The following is a 24170-nucleotide window of genomic DNA, read 5'->3' as shown; positions in this document are numbered from 1 at the left end:
GTGGGGGGCAGGCAGGGGCCTGGGCTAAGCTCCCTGGGAATCAGGAGTGACTCCGCTGGTGCCACGCTGGTGTAAAACCGGGACAACAGAATCAGGCCTGGCTCAAGCAATGGGCTGGAGAAGGAGCTGGTGTAAACTAGTGCCTCTCCACTGACTTGACACCAGGGAGCCTCCAGATACTGCGGGGGCGGGCGGGCGGCACTACAAACCCCTCAGCTTGGGAGCTCAGACCCCTCTGAACAAGCAAACCCCATGCCAGGGAGAGGGCGTCCGAGGTAGATACACGCAATGGGGCCGAATCCCCTAAACCAAGGGCAGTGCCCCTCGTGTGACGCCCACCCAGGCCTCCCTCGCACCCGAATCCGGTGGCCTCTTGCTCTGCCGTAGACACGGCAACGCTGAGCGGCGGCACTGAGAGGGTGGCATTGGCTAAGGCGATGGATCCTGCGCAGCGCTGGGCCGGGTGGTGTTCTCCCCCGCACGCTGTGCCCTGCCTGGGCTGCAGGGAGTTGGGGGACGGGGGAGCAGCCAGAGCCCAGCAAGGCAAGAGAGCCCAGTTCCCAGGGAGAAGGGTTCTGGCTCACACATGTAGGCTGTGGTGCATGCATATGTGTTCACGGGCGTGTGCGTGTGTGTGTTCACAAGCGTGTGCGTGTGTGCATGCGTGTTCACAGACATGTGTAGTGGGATCAGCTGGCCTCAGTGCAGCCAGCCCTCGAAGTGGAGAAGACAAGGCATAGGGAGCGCCCATGAGGTCACCTCCTTTGGCTGAGTTAAAGGTGCGGGAGGCTTCCCAGGCAGGGGCTGAAATCGGGGAGGGCAGGGGGTTGCTGTCCTTTGGGGCCCAGGCTGACAAGATCCTGCAGTCCTCACACAAGCATGGCGGGGGCCAGCCAGTGCCAGCTGTAACTCCCAGCAGCCGCCCACCCGGCCCCGCTCATCCCCTCCCCGCATTCCCAGCCTGTTCCCAAGCAGAGCCCTCCTTTACAGATTCCACATGGGCTCCGAGTCAGCGGTGGAGCCGAGAGGCACTGGGGTGAGGCCCAGGGGCAGCGCTGTCCTCTGGGAGTCACGGGCAGCTGGAGTCTGAGAAACCCCTCAGCGGCTGCATGTTCATGTCCCCCCCCAGCTGGTGACACTTCCCTCCCAGGAGGAGAGGGAGGGGGAGAGAGAAAGGAAGGATAAGGAAAGAGATCAGGAATGAAGTTCTCCAAATCCTGCTCTGCTCCCACACACAGCGCCCCCCTCTCCTGGTGTATTTCTCTAGTGGATGAAAGCCACGACTTGAAACTAAACTGAGAACAAGGCAATGCGAAGGCCGGACTAAACCAGGCTGCCTGAACCGTTTCCGTCCCGACCGGAAGCAGGAAAGACCAGAAATCCCACGGGAAGCTTGTTCTCATGAAGCCGCCAACCCCAGGCTGCAGATGTGAAAGGTTGTAATAAGCAGCCACACTTTCCCCGGTGTTTGTGTAAGGGATTGTTGCCTAGAGGCTAGTACCCAGCACCGGGAGACCAGCCTCCTGGGTTCTGGCTAGCTTCGTGACCTGGGGCAAGTCACTTTGCCTCTTTGTGACTCAGTTTCCCTTGTTGGTAAAATGAAGATAATACCCCCCTGCCCTCAGGGATGTGTGAAAGGTGGAGGTTGGGAAATAGCATGCCCCAGCTGACAGGTGCTGGGGTGGGCAGAATACAGCATCATTATTACCTCTGGAGAAAATCCATCACTAAATACAAAGGGAGTTGACCCGAGGGGATGCCTTGGAGGGGCTCGATCCTGCAAGGTGCTGAGCACTCTGGCCCTGATCCAGCTGAGCACTTCACCATGCACTCAATTTTGAGCATGTGCGTAGTCCAGGACCATTCAGGTGCTTAAATGCTTTGCTGGGTTGGGGCCAGAGTCGTCCGCACCCTGCAGGCTTGAGCCCTCATTCAGCAGCAGAACAAGGGGGCACTGGAGTAGCTGAGCACGCTCACGCTGTGGCTTACCTCCCTTGCTGGCTCTCCCAGGAGGCAGGTGGCAGCTCCTCCTTTGCTGCTTCTTGTCCTTCCCACGGGACAGGCTCTTGCGACCGCTCTGCTTTGGTACAACCAGCGCTAGGAGCTTGGAAAGGCTCCTGCGGTGGGCTGGCAGTGTGTCTCTCTCCCACGCCCCCAGGTGCCTGCCCAGGCGGAGGGTTGTTCCCTGAGGCATCAGATCCCACCCTGGGCTCTGTTGTGATTGACTCACCCAGGCTGGGGCTGTTAGTCAATGGCAAAGTCCCCGAGGAAGCATCTGCTGCTGGGGCAGGGTCAGCAGGAGCCACTGACTCTGGGATGGCTGGTGGGGACGTGCCAGGGGCTCTGCCACCTGTGGTCCCTCTGTCATGGGAGCTTTGGGAGCTCTTGGTCTGTTTCCCCGCCCCTCTGGGGGTGGTCCTGGGCATCGTCCCCATGTGGCTGTACATGTCGCAGGACCTGGCGTAGGGGGATGGGCTCTTGGGCATGGTGTTCAAGTCATCCTGAGTGCTTTCCAGGGTGTCCTCCAGCAAGCTGTTGGCATGCAGGGTCCCTGCCCGCAGGCTCTCTGTGGGGCTGGAGGAGGTGGACACTCGCCGGAGGGTGAAGGCTCGAGGGATGTTGCTCAGGCTCCCGAAGCCTTTGAACTTAAAGAACTCTGGAAAAGAAAAGGAAACATGAGCTGGGGTTACTCCCGGGAGGAGGCGGGTGGCAGGGTCTGGGCCGGCTCTTGGTATGGGGCTGAGATGGTGATGATGGCAGTCTCTGCAGTGGGGTTGTGCCCTCTGATGTGGGTGTAGCTCAATGGAGTTGCACCCTGAGAGAGAAGAGTCAGACCCAGCCAGCCTGACACCCCTCTGGCCTGCACCTTGGGGTGTCAATGAGGTAGCATGGCCTAATGGCTAGGTCACTGGGCTGGGGCTCAGGAGAACTCAGCTCAGTTTCTGAGCCTGCCACTTCTTTGCTGAGTGGCCTTGGGCTAATCACGTCATCGCCTTGTGCCTCCCTTTCTCCATCAGTGAAATGAAAGAAATTCCCAACCAGCCACAGGAATGTGAACAGGGCACCTGGCAGCCCTGCTCTTGCTTCCAGCCTCAGCAAAACACTGACAGCTGCAGGGGAAGAGGCTGCATTTGTCTGGCTGCTGAGCAAACTGATGACATGCCCTCCCCACCCTCCTGGCCCCATCCCCGTTCTGTGCCAGAGGCTTTGGTCCCTTTGCTCCAAGATAAAAGGCAGGAAACAAGCCAGGAGAGATGCTATCAATAAATAGAGTGCCCAGGAGCCACCTTTTGGAAATCTCCATTAGCCTGGTTAGAACAGCCTCTCATGCCCGCTGGCAGAACCCGGTTCTTTTTGGTCCTCCCCTGGTTGCCTTTCTCAGCGAGGTTTCTTCTGCGCCTGCCCCCCGCCCACCCCGGTGGGAACAGTTGTGGGTCCCAGGGCTGCTCTGCACCATTGTGGTTTTGCGTGTGCTCGGCACAGTGTGTAATAATCCAGAACTGCTCAGCTCGGAGCCTGTGCACATTAGTTAAACCGGAGTCCGTGCAGGGGGACGCAGCCTGTGAGTGGATGCATCTTCTGTGGGAGGGGCTGGACCAGCTCCAGCAGGGACATCATGGGTGTCAATTGCAGAGAGCTGGCACTCGCCCCCCCCCCAATTCCATAGGGCCCCGATCCTGCCCTCACTGACATTGGGGCAGCACCCTCCCCCATCAGTGGCACAACACCTGTGTAACTGGGGGTGGGATTGGGGCCCTACTAAGGGCCTGATTCTCCTCTGCCTTGTCCCCTGTGTCATTGGCATGCCCATACTCAGAAGGTGCCTGTGATCAGGTATACCAACCCCACAGTGGCCACCACTACCACCTGTGAACTCCCGCTTAGGGCCAGAGCCCAATGGGCCCCCTCTGCTGGACGAGAGCCTTAGCCCAATTATGGGATGAATGATTTGTAATTCCCTTGTTTCTGTTCATTGGCTGCCCTGGACAGGGAGAGATTTTAAAGTGACCTGGCCAGAGGGCCAAGGCACAGGAAGAGGGAGACTACCACAGTGTTGGAGCGACTGTCGGCAGGAGGTGCCCGACAGGGAGTGAGCTGTTACACCACGCTTGGCCACGAGGAGGCACAAGTGGTGAGTCAACCCCCGTCACGGTGTCAAATGTAACAGCTCCAATCTGGTAGCATTTTACACCCATTTTGCATTTCAGTCACCTTGCAGCTAAGAGACTCTGTCAGTCGGAGAGTGACTCAGCCTTGTGATGTGCTCAGCTTCCAAACAGAACAGCACCACATTTCTCCAAGATCTAGCTGCCTATACGTTCAGCCAGCCAGAACCTGAAAAGCTCTCTGTAATACCCGGTAACTCCTGATGATATAATACCCATGGGTATGTAGGTATGTGGCAGCAGGAGTCCATAAGTGTGTATATATTTCCGAAGGGTGGAGGGGAGTGTATGTGTGACTGTCTTTGGTACATGGTGCACCATGATTGCGTATATCAGCGCGAGTGAGACAGTGTAGCTGTGTGCGTGTGATATAGGGTGACCAGACAGCAAATGTGAAAAATTTGGGACAGGGGGTGCAGGGTAATAGGAGCCTATATAAGAAAAAGACCCAAAAATCGGGACTGTCCCTATAAGCTCGGGACATCTGGTCACCCTAGTGTGATAGCATGTGCGTATGTCAGTGTGTGGGAGACCCTGTGCTTGTGCGTATGTCTGTGTGTGTATGACGATGAGTGTATGTTAATGTGGGTGGGAACATATGACTGTGAGTGTGTATGTCGGTACGTGTGGGGCCGGGTTGCTTTGTGACCATGAGTGTGTATGTGGTTACGTGTGGGGCTGGGTTCCTGTGTGGATGGGACCATGTGGCCATGCGTGTGAATGCTGATACATGTGGGGCCGGGTTGCTGTGTGGGTGCCCATGTCTATGAGAGTTTTCCTCCGAACTAGTTCAGGGCCCCTTTGCACTCCAGAGCTAGCAGATCAGCCTGCGTTCAGCGAGAAGCGTGTACTGCGGGAAGGATATCATCTACCCACTTCCTAAACTAAGCGAGCAAGCCAATTAGACGCTCTAGATCACTGTTTTCATCTCCCAGCTGCCACCTGCTACTGCTGAGTGCAGAGCGTTAACCGAAGTCATATTTATAACCCTCACAGGATGGGTTTGCGTTTCACACCCCAGGCCTTTCCCCCCAGCTCTGCTCTGTACTGTAGTGCACCCCAGGGTCAGACAATCACCCCCCCGCCCTTTCTCCTTGTGCATCCCACAAATGAGGGCGGAACACAATCTCACCCATGTACCCCCAGTGCCAGGGTTGTGCTCTTTCTGTGGCATTACTGTCTCTGCATGCCACACGCATGGTTCAGGGAGCAGGTAACTGGGCAGCCCGCTGGGATTGCTGTTTCCCTTCTAGGAGGCTGCAGCGCTGTCCCAGTGCAGCATAGCTTCGTGTAGTGCTGTTACAGGGTTTGGGGCCAGGACACAAGGCAGGAATCACTGGGTGAAAGTCTCTGGCCCGGTTTAGCAGGAAATCAGACTAGTCCTGATGGTTCTTTCTGGCCTCAGAGTCTATGGAGCCCTGGCTGTAGCATTATTAATGCAAAGCTTTGTCCTTCTCTACAGGATCTCAGAGCATTTGGCAAACAAGACTTGCAAAAACCTGGCAGGAAAACTCAGGTACGAAGAGAGGAAGTGATGTGCCCAAGGTCAGGCAGTAAATTAGTGGCACAACCGCGAGTGACACCAGTTGTCCTGACTCCCAGGCTTGAATTTCACTCCTAGATCAAGCCACCTACAATCTCTTAGTCCATTTCAGAGAATGGGCTAGCATATGAGGAGAAGGGATTTAACTCACTTTTCTGGTTTATTTGCATTATGGTAGCAGTTAGAGGCCCCCACTGAAATTCTGCTGGGGCTGGACAAACACTTAGTGGGATGGTCCCTGCCCTGACACCGTCCAATCTGAACAGACAAAGATTGGGACACTGAAGCACAGAGAGAAAGGGGAAGGCTGCAAGTCAAAGGGAGAAGGGCAGCTAACTGTCATTTTTGCCTTTGGAATCTCCCCCTAAGTGACTTGCCAAGGGTCATGCAGGAAGCCTGTAGCAGAGCTGAGAATGGAACCTAGATCTCCTGAGTCCCAGTGCAATACCTGAACCTCCAGACCATCCTTCTCCTCTGTCGGCTGGGGTGGGGGCCCTATTGATGGGGAATCGATGGATTTGTTGACAGGGGCCATCCAAAAACCGCTGTGCCCCAGGATGGTCGAGTGGTAAATGCAGCTCTGCCACAGACATCACGTCATGCCACTGTGCCTCAGTTTCCCTCGTCTCTAAATCAGGGATAATCCTGACTTGACGAGGGTGCTGTGAAGCTGGATTAGTACATGTTTGCAAAGCACTGAGTGATCCTGTGGGGGAAGGACGATTCTATGCAAAGCCTCAGAGTGGGCACCAAGCGTTCGGAAATGGGGAAAATGCAAATTTAAATGCTAGCATCATCATCTCAGGCCAACTTACATGTGAGGGAGGCTTGCCGGGAAGGAAGTGTGTGAGGGGGCAGCAAATGAAATTATGCCGGGCTAGCTACCTTTCAGGGCTTTGGGGAAAACCCCAGGTCTTTGGGAAAGAAGAGAATTCAACCCACAGCTGCTGCTGATTAGTTTCCTCTGAGACCAGTTCCAAAGAGCTTATTAGCGCTGTGCACACATAGGGTGAGATCCTGGCCTCAGTGAAGTCGGTGGGAAAACTCCCATTGTAATGGGGCCAGGATTTCAGCCATAGCCTCGTCACACTGGAGTCAGTCTGGGTTCGCTCCCTTGTTCCACACAGTCCCACATGCTGCCCCCTGTGTTCGATGTGCTCCGTCCAGGTGCAGGATTAAGGGTGGTTCAGGAGCCCCATGGTGCTCAGGGCGGCGGGCGGGGGGGGGGGAGGAGAGACACCTGTCCTGCACTTTTCTCCACACCCAATTTCTCACTGGATTAAACTAAACTGGTCCCAGCTCACCAGTTCAGTTCAGTTCAGTTCAGCTAGGAGCTGATCAACTGGATTATTTTGTATACCTCAATCTGCGAGAGGTAGGACGAGACACCCGCTCGGCCCCATCAAAGCAAATCCAGCCTCGTCCCGATCAGCCCAACCGAGAACGAAACAAAATTGGCTCGTGGTCTGAAAGGCCAGCGGGAACCTGGCAGCCACAAACCCACTGACTACATGGGCAGTTTGCTTCTGCTACTGTCATGAGCAGCCCCTGGGCCAGCTCCCGCAGGACCAATGCACAGCCCCACGGCAGGTGCTGAGACACACACACACACACACACGGGCTCACCACATGCAGCGCTCTCCCCCCACAGCCCCTCCGTTCCGCCTCACCCTGCTTTAAAGCTCTGGCTGCCAGGCTCAGACAGACGCATGCACAAGAGACTGGCGACGCATTCCCCGGAGCAACTTACTGAATTTTTTGAAGGCCCCTCTCTTCGGGCTCTCTGCCATTTTCAGCTTCTGATGGAGCCACCGAAATGAACCAGGTCTAAGTTTATAACTTTCCCTAAGCCCTCCCCTCCCTTCCTCTTCCCCCGCCCCCTCTTTCTCTTTCACTCAGCATTTCCTCTATCTTTAAAAAATACCATCACCTACTTCACAGCCCCTACCCCCTCCCGCTGCTGTCACCACAGGGGGATAATGCCCCCTGTTGTCACCAGCTGCCCTGCCTTCCATGGCTGGATTCGAACGATCTGTATTTTGCTGGGACCTGATCAGGACTAGGGCCCCATATAAACACGTAGGAAGACAGGGTCCAGGGCCCACAATCTAATGGTAATATCTGCTCTTGCATTGGCCAGGAATCAAAGCAGGGTCTTCCAGGCTTAGGTGGTTCCAGGATAACCTTCTCCCCCTCCCCCACCTGGGCTTTTTAGGCCCAACCCTAGGCTATGCTGCAAAGTGAGATCCCCTGCCCTGGAGGATCCAGCTAGCTGGATTGCAGGCTGCTGTGCAGGTAGTGAGATCGTAGAATCTCAGGGTTGGAAGGGACCTCAGGAGCTCATCTAGTCCAACCCCCCTGCTCAAAGCAGGACCAATCCCCAATTTTTGCCCCAGATCCCTAAATGGCCCCCTCAAGGATTGAACTCACAGCCCTGGGTTTAGCAGGCTAATGCTCAAACCACTGAACTATCCCTCCCGCCTAAATCCTCCCTACCCTCGATTGCTCTGTCCACCAGGGCACAAGAGGGGTTTCTGTGGAGAGAATGTGTTGTCTGGCTAGTGACACTGGACAATGGGCAATCCTGACAGCTCCTTTTAGGGCCCGATCCCATTCCCACTGTGCTTGGCCCTGCACAGTGGAGGGTTGCTGCTTGGGAGGAGATTGCGGTTGGCTGGGCAGAGGAGGTGGTTCTCAGCTCGTGTTGACATTTGTCAGGTTGATGTGACCCTTCTGAGTCCAGGGATTAAGCCATCTGGCCCCGTCATTGTGGTCTGAGTTGCGAAACAAGACGGGGTGACAATGCTGGTAATGCCAGTGTAATAAAAACGCACATTCTCAGTGGGTCCCTAAATGCTTTTACAGCTTTACTTACTGATTGCACCTTGCAAACAATGGGACCAGCTCCCTGCTCCTTTACACTGGAGTACATCTGGAGTGACTGGGTACCCATATTGACTGGGTACATGTCACCTCAGGACGGGAGGCAGAGATAAAGTTTCTTGACACCTTAAATGACTGCTTCTTGGAGCAGCTGGTCCTGGAACCCACCAGAGGAGAGGCAATTCTTGATTTAGTCCTAAGTGGAGCACAGGATCTGGTCCAAGAGGTGAATATACCTGGACCGCTTGGTAATAGTGACCATAATATAATTAAATTTAATATCCCTGTGGCAGGAAAAACACCACAGCAGCCCAACACTGTCGCATTTAATTTCAGAAAGGGGAACGATACAAAAATGAGGAGGTTAGTGAAACAGAAATTAAAAGGTACAGCGCCAAAATTGAAATCTCTGTAAACTGCATGGAAACTTTTTAAAGATACTGTAATAGAGACTCAACTTAAATGTATACCCCAAAGTAAAAAACATAGTAAGAGAACCCAAAAAGAGCCACCATGGCTAAACAACAAAGTAAAAGAAGCAGTGAGAGGCAAAAAGTGGAAGTTAAATCATAGTGAGGAAAATACAAAGGAGCATAAACATTGGCAAATGAAGTGTAGAAATACAATTAGGAAGGCCAAAAAGAATCTGAGGAACGAACAGTAAGCCAAAGACTCAAAAAGTAAAAGCAAAATTTTCTGTAAGAACAACAGACGCAGGAAGCCTGCTAAACAACCAGTGGGGCCACTGGACGATCGAGGTGCTAAAGGAGCATCCAAGGACGAAAAGGCCATTGCAGAGAAACTAAATGAATTCTTTGCATCGGTCTTTACAGCTGAGGATGTGAGGGAGATTCCCAAACCTGAGCCATTCTTTTTAGGTGACAGATCTGAGGAACTGTTCCAGATTGAGGTATCATTAGAGGAGGTTTTGGAACAAATTGATAAATTAAACAGTGATAAGTCACCAGGACCAGATGGTATTCACCCAAGAGTTCTGAAGGAACTCAAATGTGAAATTGCAGAACTACTAACTGTAGTCTGTAACCTAGCATTTAAATCAGCTTCTGTACCAGATGACTGGAGGATAGCTAATGTGACGCCAATTTTTAAAAAGGGCTTCAGAGATGATCCCGGCAATTACAGGACTATAAGCCTGACTTCGGTACCAGGCAAACAGGTTGAAACTATAATAAAGCACAATATTGTCAGCCATATAGATGAACATAATTTGTTGAGGAAGAGTCAACATGGTTTTAGTAAAGGGAAATCATGCCTCACCAATCTACTAGAATTCTTTGAGAGGGTCAACAAGCATGTGGATGAAGGGGATCCAGTGGATATAGTATATTTAGATTTTCAGAAAGCCTTTGTCAAGGTCCCTCACCAAAGGCTCTTATGCAAAGTAAGCTGCCACAGGATAAGAGGGAAGGTGCTCTCATGGATTGGTAATGGGTTAAAAGATAGGAAACAAAGGATAGGTATAAATGGTCAGTTTTCAGAATGGAGAGAGGTAAATAGTGGTGTCCCTCAGGGGTCTGTACTGGGACCAGTCCTGTTCAACATATTCATAAATGATCTGGAAAAAGAGATAAACAGTGATGTGGCAAAATTTGAAGATGATACAAAATTACTAAAGATAGTTAAGACCCAGGCAGACTGCGAAGAGCTACAAAAGGATCTCTCAAAACTGGGCGACTGGGCAACAAAATGGCAGATGAAATTTTATGTTGATAAATGCAAAATAATGCACATTGGAAAGTATAATCCCAACTATACATATAAAATGATAGGGTCTAAATTAGCTGTTACCACTCAAGAAGGAGATCTTGGAGTCATTGTGGATAGTTCTCTGAAAACATCTACTCAATGTGCAGCGGCAGTCAAAAAAGTGAACAGAATGCTGAGAATAATTAAGAAAGGGATAGATAATAGGACAGAAAATATCATGTTGCCTCTATATAAATCCATGGTTCACCTACATCTTGAATACTATGTGCAGCTGTGGTCACCCCATCTCAAAAAAGATATATTAGAACTGGAAAAGGTTCAGAAAAGGGCAACAAAAATTATTAGGGGTATGGAATGGCTTCTGTGTGAGGAGAGATTAATAAGACTGGGACTTTTCAGCTTGGAAAAGAGACAGCTAAGGGGAGATATGATAGAAGTCTATAAAATCATGACTGGTGTAGAGAAAGTAGATAACAAAGTGTTGTTTACTACTTCTCAAAACACAAGGCCTAGGGGGTCACCAAATGAAATTAATAGGCAGCAGGTTTAAAACAAATAAAAGGAAGTATTTCTTCCCACAATGCACAGTCAACCTGTGGAATTCCTTGCCAGAGGATGTGGTGAAGGCCAAGACCATAACAGGGTTCAAAAGAGAACTAGATAAATTCATGGAGGATCGGTCTCTCAATGGCTATTAGCCAGGATGGGCAGGAATGGTGTTCCTAGCCTCTCTTTGCCAGAAGCTGGGAATGAGCGACAGGGGAAGGATCACTTGATGATTCCCTGTTCTGTTCATTCCCCCTGGGGCACCTGGCACTGGCCTCTGTCAGAAGACAGGATACTGGGCTAGATGAACCCTTGGTCTGACCCAGTAGGGCCATTCTTATTTTCTTATGGCTCCTCTGACTGCCATGGATGTTGATCAGTGTTCGTGAGATTGGAGTTTAGGCCTATGTACAGGAATCAATCTGCCCAACCTGAAACGCAGCCACCACTGGGATGAAATGTGACGGCTGTTTAATTCTACACAATGATTTTTGAAAAGAAGTGAAGAAAAATCCTGGAGGGTGGAAGGAATAATAATAGTAGTAGGAATCATAATGAATAATAATAAATAAATCAATTCTTATTATTGAATAATAAATACATTGTACTTATATACCACCTTTCATCCAAGATCTCGAAGCGCTTTACTGAGGTGGGTGAGTAGCATTATCTCTGTTTTACATGCACGGAGAGTCCATGGCGTGCTGAAGGGCACACAGAGATTCAGTGTCAGGGTTGGGAACAGCACCTGGGTCTCGACCGGACTCCTCTGCTCTAACCACTAGACAACAATGCCTTTCTTTTGCTAAAACGAGGTTTACAGAACTCATCATAGAATCATAGAATCATAGAATATCAGGGTTGGAAGGGATCTCAGGAGGACATCTAGTCCAACCCTCTGCTCAAAGCAGGACCGATCCCCAATTAAATCATCCCAGCCAGGGCTTTGTCAATCCTGACCTTAAAAACTTCTAAGGAAGGAGATTCATCTCCAGTGCAGCCCACTGACACATTTCCTGTGCTGTGCAAATTGGGATTTTACCCTCTTTTTACCCTTGGGACAGGTGTCGTGTGTGAGATACCCACAAAAGGGGCAATCGGTTAATCAGCAACAACTACATCAAATGGACAGTCTAAACATAGATGCTGAATGGTATTTTTTAGTTGCATCTTCTGAAGCATTAGACATTGGCCATTGTTAGAGGCAGGAAACTGGGCCGGATGGATCAAAGGTCTGAAGGGATAAAGCCGATCCTATGTCACTATGGGTATGTCTACACTACGGAATAAGGTCGAATTTATAGAAGTCGGTTTTTTAGAAATCGGTTTTATATATTCGAGTGTGTGTGTCCCCACAGAAAATGCTCTAAGTGCATTAAGTGCATTAACTCGGCGGAGTGCTTCCACAGTACCGAGGCTAGCGTCGACTTCCAGAGCGTTGCACTGTGGGTAGCTATCCCACAGTTCCCGCAGTCTCCGCTGCCCATTGGAATTCTGGGTTGAGATCCCAATGCCTGATGGAGCTAAAACATTGTCGCGGGTGGTTCTGGGTACATATCATCAGGCCCCCCTTCCCTCCCTCCCTCCGTGAAAGCAAGGGCAGACAATCGTTTCGCGCCTTTTTTCCTGAGTTACCTGTGCAGATGCCATACCACCGCAAGCATGGAGCCCGCTCAGGTAACCGTCACCGTATGTCTCCTGGGTGCTGGCAGATGCGGTACGGCATTGCTACACAGTAGCAGCAACCCATTGCCTTCTGGCAGCAGACGGTACAATACGACTGGTAGCCGTCCTCGTCATGTCCGAGGTGCTCCTGGCCACGTCGGCTGGGAGCGCCTGGGCAGACATGGGCGCAGGGACTAAATTTGGAGTGACTTGACCAGGTCATTCTCTTTAGTCCTGCAGTCAGTCCTATTGAACTGTCTTATGGTGAGCGGGCAGGTGATACGGATTGCTAGCAGTCCTACTGCACCGTCTTCTGCCGAGCAGCCAAGAGATGTGGATGGCTTGCAGTCCTTCTGCACCGTCTGCTGCCAGCCAAAGATGTAAAAGATAGATGGAGTGGATCAAAACAAGAAATAGACCAGATTTGTTTTGTACTCATTTGCCTCCTCCCCCATGTAGGGGACTCATTTCTCTAGGTCACACTGCAGTCACTCACAGAGAAGGTGCAGCGAGGTAAATCTAGCCATGTATCAATCAGAGGCCAGGCTAACCTCCTTGTTCCAATAAGAACAATAACTTAGGTGCACCATTTCTTATTGGAACCCTCCGTGAAGTCCTGCCTGAAATACTCCTTGATGTAAAGCCACCCCCTTTGTTGATTTTAGCTCCCTGAAGCCAACCCTGTAAGCCATGTCGTCAGTCACCCCTCCCTCCGTCAGAGCAACGGCAGACAATCATTCCGCGCCTTTTTTCTGTGCGGACACCATACCAAGGCAAGCATGGAGGCCGCTCAGCTCACTTTGGCAATTAGGAACACATTAAACACCACACGCATTATCCAGCAGTATATGCAGCACCAGAACCTGGCAAAGCGATACCGGGCGAGGAGGCGACGTCAGCGCGGTCACATGAGTGATCAGGACATGGACACAGATTTCTCTGAAAGCATGGGCCCTGCCAATGCATGCATCATGGTGCTAATGGGGCAGGTTCATGCTGTGGAACGCCGATTCTGGGCTCGAGAAACAAGCACAGACTGGTGGGACCGCATAGTGTTGCAGGTCTGGGACGATTCCCAGTGGCTGCGAAACTTTCGCATGTGTAAGGGCACTTTCATGGAACTTTGTGACTTGCTTTCCCCTGCCCTGAAGCGCAGGAATACCAAGATGAGAGCAGCCCTCACAGTTGAGAAGCGAGTGGCAATAGCCCTGTGGAAGCTTGCAATGCCAGACAGCTACCGGTCAATTGGGAATCAATTTGGAGTGGGCAAATCTACTGTTGGGGCTGCTGTGATGCAAGTAGCCCACGCAATCAAAGATCTGCTGATATCAAGGATAGTGACCCTGGGAAATGTGCAGGTCATAGTGGATGGCTTTGCTGCAATGGGATTCCCTAACTGTGGTGGGGCCATAGACGGAACGTATATCCCTATCTTGGCACCGGAGCACCAAGCCGCCGAGTACATAAACCACAAGGGGTACTTTTCAATAGTGCTGCAAGCTCTGGTGGATCACAAGGGACGTTTCACCAACATCAACGTGGGATGGCCGGGAAAGGTACATGATGCTCGCATCTTCAGGAACTCTGGTCTGTTTCAAAAGCTGCAAGAAGGGACTTTATTCCCAGACCAGAAAATAACTGTTGGGGATGTTGAAATGCCTATATGTATCCTTGGGGACCCAGCCTACCCCTTAATGCCATGGCTCATGAAGCCGTACACAGGCAGCCTGGACAGTAGTCAGGAGCTGTTCAACTACAGGCTGAGCAAGTGCAGAATGGTGGTAGAATGTGCATTTGGACGTTTAAAGGTGCGCTGGCGCAGTTTACTGACTCGCTTAGACCTCAGCGAAACCAATATTCCCACTGTTATTACTGCTTGCTGTGTGCTCCACAATATCTGTGAGAGTAAGGGGGAGACGTTTATGGCGGGGTGGGAGGTTGAGGCAAATCGCCTGGCTGCTGGTTACGCGCAGCCAGACACCAGGGTGGTTAGAAGAGCACAGGAGGCGCGGTACGCATCAGAGAAGCTTTGAAAACCAGTTTAATGACTGGCCAGGCTACGGTGTGAAAGTTCTGTTTGTTTCTCCTTGATGAAACCCCCCGCCCCTTGGTTCACTCTACTTCCCTGTAAGCTAACCACCCTCTCCTCCTCCCTTCGATCACCGCTTGCAGAGGCAATAAAGTCATTGTTGCTTCACATTCATGCATTCTTTATTCATTCATCACACAAATAGGGGGACGACTACCAAGGTAGCCCAGGAGGGGTGGTGGAGGAGGGAAGGAAAATGCCACACAGCACTTTAAAAGTTTACAACTTTAAAATTTATTGAATGACAGCCTTCTTTTTTTGGGGCAATCCTCTGTGGCGGAGTGGCTGGTTGGCCGGTGGCCCCCCCACCGCGTTCTTGGGCTTCTGTGTGTGGAGGCTATGGAACTTGGGGAGGAGGGCGGCTGGTTACACAGGGGCTGTAGTGGCAGTCTGTGCTCCAGCTGCCTTTGCTGCAGCTCAACCATACACTGGAGCATACTGGTTTGATCCTCCAGCAGCCTCAGCATTGAATCCTGACTCCTCTCATCACGCTGCTGCCACCTTTCAGCTTCAGCCCTCTCTTCAGCCCGCCACTTACTCTCTTCAGCCCACCACTTACTCTCTTCAGCCCGCCACCTCTCCTCCCGGTCATTTTGTGCTTTCCTGCACTCTGACATTATTTGCCTCCACGCATTCGTCTGTGCTCTGTCAGTGTGGGAGGACAGCATGAGCTCGGAGAACATTTCGTCTCGAGTGCGTTTTTTTTTCTTTCTAATCTTCACTAGCCTCTGGGAAGGAGAAGATCCTGTGATCATTGAAACACATGCAGCTGGTGGAGAAAAAAAAAGGGACAGCGGTATTTAAAAAGACACATTTTATAAAACACTGGCTACACTCTTTCAGGGTAAACCTTGCTGTTAACATTACATACATAGCACATGTGCTTTTGTTACAAGGTCGCATTTTGCCTCCCCCCACCACGTGGCTACCCCCTCAACCCTCCCCCCTCCCTGTGGCTAACAGCGGGGAACATTTCTGTTCAGCCGCAGGCAAACAGCCCAGCAGGAATGGGCTCCTCTGAGTGTCCCCTGAAGAAAAGCACCCTATTTCAACTAGGTGACCATGGATTATATCTCACTCTCCTGAGGATAACACAGAGAGATAAAAAACAGATGTTGTTTGAACGCCAGCAAACATACACTGCAATGCTTTGTTGTACAATGATTCCCAAGTACGTGTTACTGGCCTGGAGTGGTAAAGTGTCCTACCATGAAGGACGCAATAAGTCTGCCCTCCCCAGAAACCTTTTGCAAAGGCTTTGGGAGTATATCCAGGAGAGCCGCGAATGCCAGGGCAAAGTAATCCTTTCACATGCTTGCTTTTAAACCATGTATAGTATTTTAAAAGGTACACTCACCGGAGGTCCCTTCTCCGCCTTCTGGGTCCAGGAGGCAGCCTTGGGTGGGTTCGGGGGGTACTGGCTCCAGGTCCAGGGTGAGAAACAGTTCCTGACTGTCGGGAAAACCGGTTTCTCCACTTGCTTGCTGTGAGCTATCTACAACCTCATCATCATCATCATCTTCTTCGTCCCCAAAACCTGCTTCCGTATTGCCTCCATCTCCATTGAAGGAGTCAAACAACGTGGCTGGGGTAGTGGTGGCTGAACCCCCAAAAATGGCATGCAGCTCATCATAGAAGCGGCATGTTTGGGGCTCTGACCCGGAGCGGCCGTTCGCCTCTCTGGTTTTCTGGTAGGCTTGCCTCAGCTCCTTAAGTTTCACGCGGCACTGCTTCGGGTCCCTGTTATGGCCTCTGTCCTTCATGCCCTGGGAGATTTTGACAAAGGTTTTGGCATTTCGAAAACTGGAACGGAGTTCTGATAGCACGGATTCCTCTCCCCATACAGCGATCAGATCCCGTACCTCCCGTTCGGTCCATGCTGGAGCTCTTTTGCGATTCTGGGACTCCATCATGGTCACCTCTGCTGATGAGCTCTGCATGGTCACCTGCAGCTTGCCATGCTGGCCAAACAGGAAATGAGATTCAAAAGTTCGCGGTTCTTTTCCTGTCTACCTGGCCAGTGCATCTGAGTTGAGAGTGCTGTCCAGAGCGGTCAAAATGGAGCACTCTGGAATAACTCCTGGAGGCCAATACCGTCGAATTGTGTCCACAGTACCCCAAATTCGACCCGGCAAGGCCGATTTAAGCGCTAATCCACTTGTCAGGGGTGGAGTAAGGAAATCGATTTTAAGAGCCCTTTAAGTCGAAATAAAGGGCTTCATCGTGTGGACGGGTGCAGGTTTACATCGATTTAATGCTGCTAAATTCGACCTAAAGTCCTAGTGTAGACCAGGGCTAAGAGTAGAAAGGAATGAGCATCAGAGAAAAGCCCCCTCACTGTGTGTGCACACACACAGAGAGACACACACACGCGCGCCCAGATCCCATGCAAAGAGCCACATTCTACCCACCCAGACGCCCACAGTGGAGTGGCTTGCACGGGTATAACTGAAGGCCAGTATTTAGCCCATTCAGTGGAACCAGATGGTGAATCTGATCTCGCTTCGTTGGTTCAGTCAGTGAGTTCCTATAATTGAAATAGGTGTGAACCACTGAGCCCAATTATGGTCCCAGGAGATGCTGTCTCACAGCCGGATCTCTGTGCATCCAAATGGAATCAAGTTTTACATGAGTGGCCAGCTCAGCAGAGATCAGAAACGGGGCTCCCTGGGCGGCAGCGAAGGGTGGCCAGTGGCAAGGTTGGTTATGCAGGAATCGGTCCAACAGGACTGTAATTGAAGGAGTGTTTTGCGCCATCTCCGGGGGCCAGACGAGGGGGCTGTGTGCCCCACAGCTGGGGCCGCTCCTCCCTTCTGTGCAGTTTAAACAGCATCCGGCTGCAGCAACAGCAGCGCTGCGTGGAAAGAGAGCGTGGCCTTCCAGCATGCCGAGTGCTTTACACCCATCCCAATGGCAGCAGTAGCCCTGGAAAGACCCAGCTGGACAGTGAGGCTCTGCATGGGGGAAAGGGAGACCAGCCCCTTCTGGTCCAAAGGTCCAAGCTGGTGGGATTAGGCGCCTGCTCTCTGCAAACCCGGCCCGGGAAGCGTAGGTCAGAGCCAGGCTCAACACCAGAGCATTTCTGGGCCTGGGGAATGGGGGAAGCTTTGTACCGGCCTGGGCCTGGGGAATGGGGGAAGCTTTGTACCGGGTGCGATGGCAGGGCAGAGGGGGGACGCAAACTCCTCTGGACGTTAGGGCCACAGAATTATTCACAGGACACCCTGGCCAGAGACTGTAGGGAAAAGGTCAGTGTCTGGGAACCAGCCTCCAGGTTTTCTTTGGCAGCTGGGGCCCCTCTTGTGCTGTGGGTGAGGAGAACACTTTGGGGCGGGGCGGGGGAAGGCGTGTTAATGCAGCTGGGGAAGAGACAGGTACCTAGACGGGGCCTGTGGGAGGATGGTGCTGAAAAGTGGTGGATGGAGGGGCTGTGTGTGGGGTGGGGTGTACGGGAGGGCTAGGAGGCAGGGGAAGGGAGTGGGTGTGGTGTATGGGAGGGGGCTGGTGTGGTGTTTGGAGCGCTAGGGCGCTGGTGTAGCCCGTGAGAAGGCTGGGCAGAGGGAGCCACCCTGCGGCTCCCACCACCCCTTTCGGCAGCACGGTGTTGTGGCAGACGGGCAGAGTTGCCGTTGCTGGAGAGCGCTCGCTCGTTATTGAGCACGCCGAGAGGTGGGTGTCACCGGCGCACGGTTTGTTCCACCCTGGACACCACAGTCACCCGCTCTGTCCTGATGGCTGCACATGCTCCCTGAGACACTGAACGTCATCCGCCTGCTCCCCTTCCCCTTGCTGGGAAAGTGGCCTGTGCGCTCCTTGCCTCTCAGAGCCCGGCCTGGTCTGCGCACACAGCTGCCGAGCAGCAGCTGGGCTGGCCGGGCTTGAAAGGGCCTGTAACCCGATCGGCATTTCCCACGCTGGGTCAGAGCCTGGCAGGGCTAAACCCACAGGCCAAACGCTGGGGAATGTGTTACTGAGACGGGAGGACAAAGCAGCTGTTGTGGGCTAGGATATCTGGCAAGCCGACCTGTTAGAGAGCAGAGTGTGGCACCCAGGAAGGGGGCTGGCTGGGCTGGGCAGAGCTATTGCTGGTCATACCAGGGCTTTCACCACAGCAGACAAGTGGCAGTAGTTCACTGCTACCCGTGGGACACCTGCTGTGTGGAAGATGCTTCCATCACACTAGGTTCTAGGCTGAATCTGGGGAGGCCCTGGAGCTCTGTGGGATTCTTTTATTGGACTTGGATTAGATTGTCCTCCTCACCTGCCAACCCTTCAGGGTCCAAAATACTGCTATGTGCTGGGCGAAACCTGGGTATGGGCTGAATTAAAGCCTCATTAAGAGTGATGGGTGTGAACAAACGCCTTCAATTAACATAACTACAAGGATAATTAGTCACAGTCCCTCACCGAAGAGAAAAGGGTTACGTGAACCCACCCAGGAGATTTGGACTGTGTGGCCAGAGCGGGTTTTGCTGCTGAGTATTGTTTTGCATCAGGGGATGGGAGGGGGAATGGGAGGAAAAGGTGAACCCAGAACCAGAGAGAGACAGAGACAGCCTGAAGAAGCAGCAGAAGCCTGTGAGCATGGTTTGACCCTGAGATAAACCGGCACGTCTACACATACAGCCAGGGCCGGCCCAGCGCTCCAAGCAGGTGCGTGGGGCGGCAGGCAGACAGGGGCGGCAGTGTTTCCGCTGCGGCGGCAATCGGGCGGCAGCTTCTCTCTTCTGCCGTCCGCCGCGGCAATTCGGCGGTGACAGTTTTTTTTCACGGCTTGGGGCAGCCAAAGCGGTAGAGCCGGCCCTGCCTACAGCACTTTTGCCTTCGGTTCCTCCTGCATTCGGAGCAGCAGGACTTTGTTTATTCCTTGTAAATAAGCAGGGTTGCGTCAAAGCAATTTCTGTTCCCAGCTTTGGCATCCCCCGGGCGCCAAACTTGGACGAGCAAAAAGAGGCAACTATATGTAGTAAATAACAACAAGACTTTGCTGCTCTCCACCGCCTTTGATCGGAGGCTGTCTGCGTGATTTACAAAACCAGGAATTCATTCTTGCTACACTCCTCTTGAGAGAGCTAATAAATGGCTAAACTGGGGCACAGAGAGGATAAGTGGCTTACCCAAGGCCATGCAGGGAATTTGTGGCAGGATTGGGACTTGAACCCAGAGCGCCTGAGTCTCAAATCGATGCTTTGAACACAAGGCTCTCCATGCCACTTCCTGCGTATTCAGTTTTGGTGTCATGGTATGAAAGTCTTGGCGTAAGTGGTGCTTTCAAACAGCCTCTTGCCCAGGACTCAGACTGCAATCTGTATATGTCACAGCTCTGGGGGGCATAAATCAGGTGAGGTGAGTAAAAGAGGAGGTAGTACAGTGCTTTCCATTTGCAGGGCGATCGATGGCCTCTCAGTCTGTGGCACCTAAACCTACAACGCTGCTGAAAGCACCAGGACAATGAAAGGCAGGTCGGTCGGCTGAGTGCCGCGCAGCCCAAGGGTAGATTGGATTTTGATGGGCAATATCCACGTTTGTCAACCAGTCCTCTCCACCTCCCTGACCTGAACGTTTGCACTTGGCGGCTTGGGGACCCGTTGTGCCCTACATGCGATGACCCATGGTTGGGTCAGAAAGCAAAGCAAAGCGCAAGGGGGCAGTTGTCATTGTTCGCTGCAGGTCTCCTGAGCTGCAAATGAGCAGGTGCTCGCGGGGCCCTCTGGGATCAGGGTGGCAGGGTGTCCTGCTCCTCAGCCTTGATCCCGAGCCCACGGGTTAGATCTGGGCTCACACCTGCCTCTGTGGCTGTGAAGGATCCTGTGCCAACCAGTCTGGTTCTTCTGTGCCAGGTGCGTGTCGGAGCACCCAGTGGCAGGGGGGGTCACAGAGCTCCTACCTGCACTGCTTGTGCCTGGGCTGGATCTACAGTCTGGTTAAACAGATAACATCAGAGCCCAGGCTCTGGCAACCTGGCACTTCTCCCCAGCGCGACATTAGCACAAGGTGCTTCCATTTTCCCCTCTCTGTTTCTGGACGTGCATCTGAGGAGTCGCCTCCCCCACGAGCTGAGCTCACTCTCTGCTCCTGTTTATTGTGGCTTTTCCTGCCCAAGTCCCCAGAGGCAATGGAAGAAATCCACTCACCGGCCCCTGGCAGGAAAATGATACAACAGGATGGAGAGCGGACGGCTCACTCCTGCATCTCAATGAAACACCCACGCCTGCTCTTCTCCTGGCATTGATTACATTAAATGAGGGGGGCCCAACATGCTCCCGAGCCAGGAGAGCGGATGATTCACTGGCAGCGGCTCCAGTGTGTATGCCAGGGGAGTTGGCACACCGTGTTCCCGATGTGAGCGCTCTCCCCACGGACTATTGTTCATAAACAAGCAGCCTTATCAGCCGGCCAGGCTTAGGAGAGTGACTTTTGCTCTGTGTCTGCAAAGTTCTTTGTCTCTACAGAGATATGGGAAGCCCAGATATTGCTGGGACGGTTCTGGGGAGTGAACTGCCAAGCCAAACAACAAGCCTGGGTCACAATGGGATGTCAGTCACTGGTGTCCTTTGCAGGACTCTCTCTGATGTACCCCCACACTGTCCCTCTCCCGCTCCCAGTTCACTTACAGATCTCAAAGGACCCGGCGAAGGCAGGGCAGCGTTCTTCTCCCCATCTGACAGGGAGGGGAAGCTGAGGTACTCAGAAGGCCTGCATTTGCAAGAGTAGCTGCTACTTTTGGGTGGGGAGGGGCCTTGATTTTTGGATGACCAGCGTTAAAATAAGTTAGGGTTGATTTTAAGAGGAGTCGAGCACCCAGGGCTTCCACTGGCATCACCTGGAGCTGTGGTTGCTCAGTACCTCCAAAACCCAGGCTCCAGTCTCTCAAGCCAGGCACACAAAGCCAGAGGCCACTTTTGAAAATTTCCCCCTAAGTTACACTACGGCTCAGTGGCCGAGCCACTCAGACCTCTGGTCTTCCCACTAGCCCACACTTCCTAAATAACATGAATGATTTCACCACCTCACGCCTTGAAGATGAGATTGGATTTTGCACCAGATCGCATAAATCTTTCTCCTTTTACTAAAGATTTCCGTGGAGAGGAACCATTGCAGAATCTGCAAATCATCCCGCAAGTAGGAGTCAGCCTGGTGGGCAGAGGAGCGGGAGGGCTTTTGCACATGCAAAGAGTATTTCTGCTCAGCATAGCAATGTGAAATCTTTGTTTATTGCAGGAACATTTGTCCCCGGCTGGGACAGCAAGGACCATGGAGTCATAAGAATAAGGTCACATCTCATCCATCCCCTGGGCCAGTGCAGGACTGTTCCCCACAATGTGTATTGCACATGTTGTGCTTTGACAGGAAGAGAAGACTGGAGAAGCTATTCTGCAGGGTATGTGAACTGACCTGGGTGGGGAGTTTCCTCAAGGAAGGTGTAAAGTTATTTTATTCCTTAGTGCTGTCAAGAGGCTCATCAGGCCTGCTGATTATCTCACTCGCCTTTCCTAATGCCTGGGTCACTCGGGAGGCTGGATGGATCTGGTGGAGAGCTGTAACGAACCCTACAAATTGCCTGCTCCCCTGCAGGGACAGTGCCCATGGTGCAACTGGGTAAAGTTGATCCAAAAATTGGGTTTGTTTAGTTTGGAAAAGAGAAGACTGAGGGGGGACATGATAACAGTTTTCAAGTACATAAAAGATTGTTACAAGAAGAAGGGAGAAAAATTGTTCTTCTTAACCTCTGAGGATAGGACAAAAAGCAATGGGCTTAAATTGCAGCAAGGGAAGTTTAGGTTGGAAATTAGGAAAAACTTCCTAACTGTCAGGGTTGTTAAGCACTGGAATAAATTGCCTAGGGAGGTTGTGGAATACCCATCCTTGGAGATTTTTAAGAGCAGGTTAGACACACACCTGTCAGGGATGGTCTAGATAATGCTTAGTCCTGCCGTGAGTGCAGGGGACTGGACTAGATGACCTCTCAAGATCCCTTCCAGTCCTATGATTCTATGAAAGCCATGCTGCCTTGCTAGTGGGCTGAGGGAACTGCAGACTTCCCTCCATCCCTAATACAAATCACTCCATTGTTATGCAGCTCGCCGGTGAAAGATGGGCAGCACCTGACTTGGAAATTAGTATATATCAGCAGATGGTGTCCAGAATTAAAAGGAACCACTCAAGCAGGCAAACTGCATCACAGGACACAGCCTGCTCAAGGGTCAGGCAGGCACAGAGCCTGTCTCCCTGAGGAAAGGCCAGTGATGGAGAGCTGGGAAGAGGCAATGGGAAATATCGGGGGCTGATGGAATCCACTCAGAATTCTCCTTGGAATTATTTATTCAGGGACTTCTGCTTGGGGTTGGGAGGAGAGGGGATCGGCCACCTTCATTTCTGGTCTTGGGAAAAACTAACCTCCTCCCATAATAACGGCTCCCAGAACCACCGACAGACAAACCTCCAGACCAGCTCGGAACTCATCCCCCAGACCTTCTGTGTGCCTGGTACTAATGGACATTAGAATCGCCTGTGTTGGTAGAGCCTGGGAGTGAGTTTGGTGCACTGGTGCCAGTGCTGCTACCTAGAGATGGAGATACCCTTTGTATTGCCCTGAATAGGGACTAAAATTGTTTCCCCTTCAGCTCATGCCACCCCTAGAGGGCAGGAAATGAGCACGCTGCCCCATCTGTAAGCGACCTAGCCTACTGTCACGAAACACCAAGCCATCAAAACTGTCAGGGACAAATCTTCAGATGGTGTAACTGACATAGGTTCATGAAGTCAACAGAGCAATGCCACTTTATACCCACTGAGGATCTGGCCCCAGATGTACGCAGGAATGCATTTGACCCAGCCTCCAATGGATCAGAGAACAGATATGGGGCCCAGCGTCTAAGGGATCAGACAGCAGCTAGGGGATGTGTTGGATGCAGTATGCGAGGGCTCAGAGAGTAGCCAGGACGCCACAGCATGTCAGTCAGGGCAAAATGCAAACATTCTGTGAAACTGATCAGTGTGTTTTGCTCTCTCTCAGGGGCCATGCAAATCGTCCCTTGTTGCTGGTTCTCCTGCATCCCAGCCTGTAAGTGAATACTGTGTATCACTGCCAGTGGGACCGGCTTTTGACGCTGGTCCTCTAGGCTCCCCTTTTAATCTTAATCATACAGCTGAGGCTCTGAGAGGATAAATGACTTACCTAAGGCCACACCAGCAGGCAGTGGCAAAGTCAGGCCTGCCTCCCAATTGCCCGTCCTAACCATTCCAATGATCTAGTGTCTCTCCTTTCCCAGCGATGGGATTAGTGGCACCCCACTGTACTATCAGATGTCTCTGCTCTCTCAGCAGGCCCATTTCTGTTGCCTGAAATCTTGGCTTGACTTTGTCTCAGGACTCCTGAGAGTGCTAAATCTCTCCCTCTCTGCCTCTGCCTGGCTGCTAATACCGTCGGCTTGTCTCAAAGCCCCCCCTGCTGGCATTCTGCACTCATATCCATCTGCAGGCAACTGCATCTGAGAATGCTGCTGAATTGTGAATAATTGTTGCATCAGGCAGATATGATAGGAAGTGT

The 24170-nt window shown here is 52.1% G+C and overlaps 1 protein-coding gene and 1 non-coding gene across 2 annotated transcripts in view; one reads left to right on the top strand and one right to left on the bottom strand.

Annotated features, from left to right (window-relative positions):
• Positions 1 to 1985: 1985 nt before the first annotated feature.
• The window catches only part of LOC142000013 (uncharacterized), a 23494-nt gene continuing 1309 nt past the window's right edge, over positions 1986 to 24170 (bottom strand). Inside the window, exon 2 of the mRNA XM_074973991.1 lies at positions 1986 to 2656. Within this exon, the coding sequence (XP_074830092.1) occupies positions 1986 to 2656 (671 nt within the window). The remainder of the gene's footprint in view (positions 2657 to 24170) is intronic.
• Positions 21646 to 21760, top strand: LOC142000116 (U5 spliceosomal RNA). Its single transcript, XR_012642163.1, has one exon. It is a non-coding gene; the product is annotated as a U5 spliceosomal RNA (small nuclear RNA).

The sequence above is a fragment of the Natator depressus genome, chromosome 16 (genome assembly GCF_965152275.1).
Source record: "Natator depressus isolate rNatDep1 chromosome 16, rNatDep2.hap1, whole genome shotgun sequence".
Taxonomy (NCBI): Eukaryota; Metazoa; Chordata; order Testudines; family Cheloniidae; genus Natator; species Natator depressus.
The sequence above is the reverse complement of the archived record's forward strand: the minus strand, read 5'-3'. Positions and strand labels throughout refer to the sequence as shown.